Below are 4,316 nucleotides of genomic sequence, written 5' to 3'. Positions count from 1 at the left end.
CTCCGCGTGGGCCACCCTGCCCAACGGACACTTCAACCGCCGTCCGGATATGGTTTCCAACAGTCAGCTCATCAGTCTTGTTACTCATCGATCGCGGTTCAAGATAACTACTATGAAAATGCAAAGTCACTTTGTTAGACACGGCAGCTTGAGAGCAGCAAGATAAAACACGCTAAGCAGTCAAATGCAACTCCAACCAAAATAGGAGCACCTCTGAGATTCACAATCAACAATTATCAAGTTGTACTCTTCGCCATGAAATATTCTCAGGAAATTGAAGGCGAAAATTGAGACTGGTAGACCCCTGCGTGGTTATGCATCAAAACCATTACGTAGGATCTCTTTGCTTTTGCGGTCGTTTGAACTTTGAAAATCAGCTTGGAATTTGTAAGCAAGTACATTAATCTACAGTACTTTCTCCGCGACAGCTGACTTAAGCGTGTCGAATTTCACAAAAATAGCGTTATGGTAACGTTTGAGCGTACGGAAGCGCGCCGAAGCTCTTAAATGATATTCGTTCTTGAAACAATTGGCAATATTACTTGACGTTTGTGATAAGGAATGCAAACGACAACAATACATCGGTCACTAGCGGTTTGTGTTTCCTAGCCGCTTTCAACTAGCGAGATTGATAGCTGATATCACGCTTACATACCCGCATCGATTTGCATTTGAGCTGTCAGTCGGAAAATCCTTGAAAATACAATTAGTATGGAAGGGCTCCGAGACAATTGGCACTGCAACCTCCTTTCATTTTACCGGCAAAGGCACAGAAAAGTCCAGTCACAGCTATGATCAAGCGTATCGTTGAAAGTACGATTGGGCTTCGCGTTATACCAATGTCAGATACAGTCGTTCTGGAGACTGCGTATTACTGCTGCTTACGCCATACAAAATTTCTCAAGACAATCTGCATTATTTTACGTGTTAGTTCGGATACTCTTATGTCATGTGCCGAAGCTATCGATGTTTCATATCCGCGTCAACGCGCTTCTCCTCCATATCAAAAGTGAACTAATGACTCGTCAGAGACTGTGCGCGGCACAGTCTAATTTGTTAATTTTCAGTCGATCTATGCCTCATAGCGCTCAACTCACGTGATACCTAGGATAAGATACGTGTCCGGTATGACACAACTTTACATGGTGTCAAAGCTCTTCGACACAAAGAATTTGTTAAAAGTAACATGGAACGTACCTCTGTCGCATGATACACGGTAAGTGTATACAAAATTGGGATCTGAATGCTTTGGTGTATTCTCAGATGTTTCTAACAATAGTGTGTCATACATAGCAGCGTAATCTTGTTTTTTTAGGTTTAACGTTTGGTGTGGAAAATTAGCAAGCTTGGGCTGCGTGCATCACCTCTTCTTCACCAATCGCTCCTTGAGCGTATAAGGCTTATTGATCACAATCTCTGCGAGGCACAGGAGAGCCTTGCGGCCATTCTTCGTCTATTGAAACTCGGCTCTTCCACGTAAGATGCTTGTCGAACGACTCTTCGGATTTCTCTGCTAATAGCAATGGAGCACCTTATGCGCAGATGTTTGATACAAACACTTGCAAGTACCAGGATGCTACTCGTATCTGCTTTCGCATAGCTAATATTCATCGCCATTAGCATAGTTTGCAATTCTTATCTCTTGACGGGTAAACAAGACATTTTGAACACACGGTACGTTTGCTAAGGCGTTGCGAGCAATGACATGTTGTTTAGCTCATACTCAGGTCAGGAAAACTTTTCAAAGTGTCTGCAGATTAGTGCCCGTCCTCGCACGCAGTTTATCGACTGGAGACTATTAGGGAACGCGCTGTGTATCCGTCTGGAGCAAGCCGGTTCCATCGCATTCTGTTACCCAGAGAGCGAGGAATATTTTAGTCTCAAATTCCAGTAAATAGATGCCTAGTATTAGCGGCCCTACGGTGGGCGTCTTTTTGTGCTACCACCGATCATTGCTTGGATCATTACGAAAGATGCCTCAACAGTGTATATTCATAGCTGATGAGTGCCCTCATTCGAGCGATCACCCCTTCACGTCCGTTTGACCGCCTAATAACTTATCACTTCGGAGCCATCCATGGATTTGAGAGTACTAAGCATTTCAAGTTGTACAAGGAAAAATTATCGTCCAGTTTTTATTTTATCCCAAAAAAGTAGATCTTTAGTTTTCGGTCGTCGAATTGACGACATGTGTTGTAAGTGTAATGGTTCTGCTGTGCGATTTGCGCGGATGAAATTCTCAAACAAAGAACAAACGAACGCTCAAAGTTGCGTCGAAGGCCTCTGAAGTTGATAAATCTCTCCCTGCTATTTTTTGATAGTCAAAATGGCACAGGTTATAATTTAGTCTAATGAGAGGTACCACTAGGTATGTTTGATGCTCTGTATTTAGGCGTAAACAAAATAAATTGGATGACGTGAGGCAAGCAACTAAGCCACCCGATTGTAATCCTCTTCTACTCTCTTTCTCCTAGATACCGCAATTTTGTTTTCTAGCTTAGTCAAGCGCAGACTGATCAATGTATAACAAGCACAGCAAGCCGCAATCACACCAACACAAAAAGTTAACCTTTGAATCGGAGCTACGCTTTGTAATTAGCATCACAAACGACCCGGCCAATACGCTCATGGATCTTCTTCTCAGCGTAAAACCCTATATAAACCGAGTAGTGATAACGTGGGTACATTTATCAAATCGGTTTGCGTCGCTCTGCACCGCACGAACCAAATATACATCCTGTGGCGTCGATCAATTCGCATCTCAAAATAATGATGCTTTGCAAAATGTGATTGGATACAGTAATATCACCAAGTAAGGAACTAGTCCACAGCGAGGTGGACAAACGCAAGTCGTCAGGTGGTGGCAGTTACTGTTCTCACTGGAGCTTACAATGGATTTATGATGTAGCTGCTTTGTGTGAAATCCACTTGCTAAATTATCTGATCAGTGTTGATCGCATTGTGAGACTTGAAGCTTTCATATAATTTATTTATATTTTTTTCACGAGTTAAATTTTTGTCAGAATGGTGATTGATTTCAAGAAGAACCAAATTAATTATTTGAAAATCATGATAATGAGTAGGTTTACATAAAATTATCGAAGTTTTTAGGGGATACAGCGTCGGGTGAAACAATGTCGAATTAGATTGTTATCATGACAAGAGGGGTTGTGTGGCCAACCTGCGCTCATCGCATTAAGCGTAAAATTCCAAAACGTTGACAAAAGTGTATTTCGTCCAAGATAACAAATATTCTGCAAAGATTCATTTTGAAGCTAAAAGTACCTTAATATATTTCTTCCAGCCGTTGTTAATTGAGTGCTTCCAGTATTTAGTAACATACAGAAGTTCTAGCCGAGGATTTCGAGCAGAAAATTATTACCGGAGTAAATGTGATAACAGATTCCCTTCTCGACCTTATGTTGACAAAATTCCTTGAATATCGAATTTTGAATCTTAGCAATTTATTAAGAAATCTGATTTAGCGTCACGACTTGTTTCACAGTAGCATTAGACCAAGCCAGTTGATTTTGTGCTCGCCATTTCTGCGGCGTTCGTATGGCCACATCGGGTCAGTGAGCTGTGGCGTCCTGTAATTAATTATATCAGTCTTGTACCGTGTACGTTCCTTGATATGGCGAAACATACATCATACTGTTTCCTCGCTTAATGCAAAATTCAAAAGAATTATGGTGATCTGTTCGATAAAATATCATGAATAACTTCTGCACGCGTGAGAGTGATCGCTCGTCAGAAAGAATTATCGATTACATGTGGGATAAAGCCTCACTCAATAAGTTATATAAATTTTTTATCATCACAGGTATGAAATAGATACATACAAGTATCGTATATTGCTCCAATTCTTAATACATATATCCATGTTTCAAGCAACAAAGTACTCAACATTTGATAGAAACTCGTTTCTGCATCATTGGGAAATCAGTTCTACCCATCTTTTATACGAGCTCTGATAATTGAAATTTATCTCGTGCTAAATTTGGAACCACTTGTCGTCAGCACGATATACGAGTTTTAGTCGGTAGGTTTTAAAATGACATGTTTCGCTCCTTAGAATAATAATACAAACTTTGGCTGGACTTGGTCCCGGAGGTTCCTGAAGGACACGGGCCTGAGAGCGATGATTGTTCAACGAGAAGCGCTCACTGGCTCTATAAAATGCGTTGATATGACCGCTCCGGATACTTTTAAGCTCAATCGACTAAAAATGACTAACGGTTTTTACGAATAGTGATCGGTCTTTTATTTATTAGTAGCCCCAAGAATTCGATCACTTTTGACAGGAGGTCTACAAT

At 41.0% G+C, this 4,316-nt stretch overlaps 1 protein-coding gene across 1 annotated transcript; it reads left to right on the top strand.

Annotated features, from left to right (window-relative positions):
- Positions 1-1,142: 1,142 nt before the first annotated feature.
- Positions 1,143-1,480, top strand: PHALS_13139 (uncharacterized protein; the record flags this gene model as incomplete). Its single annotated transcript, XM_024728834.1, has 2 exons — positions 1,143-1,216; positions 1,342-1,480. The coding sequence occupies 2 exons, from the start codon at positions 1,143-1,145 to the stop codon at positions 1,478-1,480; spliced, it is 213 nt and encodes a 70-aa protein (XP_024579272.1).
- Positions 1,481-4,316: the final 2,836 nt, after the last annotated feature.

This window comes from Plasmopara halstedii (assembly GCF_900000015.1).
Source record: "Plasmopara halstedii genome assembly, contig: Scaffold_650, whole genome shotgun sequence".
In the NCBI taxonomy this organism is placed as follows: Eukaryota; Oomycota; class Peronosporomycetes; order Peronosporales; family Peronosporaceae; genus Plasmopara; species Plasmopara halstedii.
The sequence above is the reverse complement of the archived record's forward strand: the minus strand, read 5'-3'. Positions and strand labels throughout refer to the sequence as shown.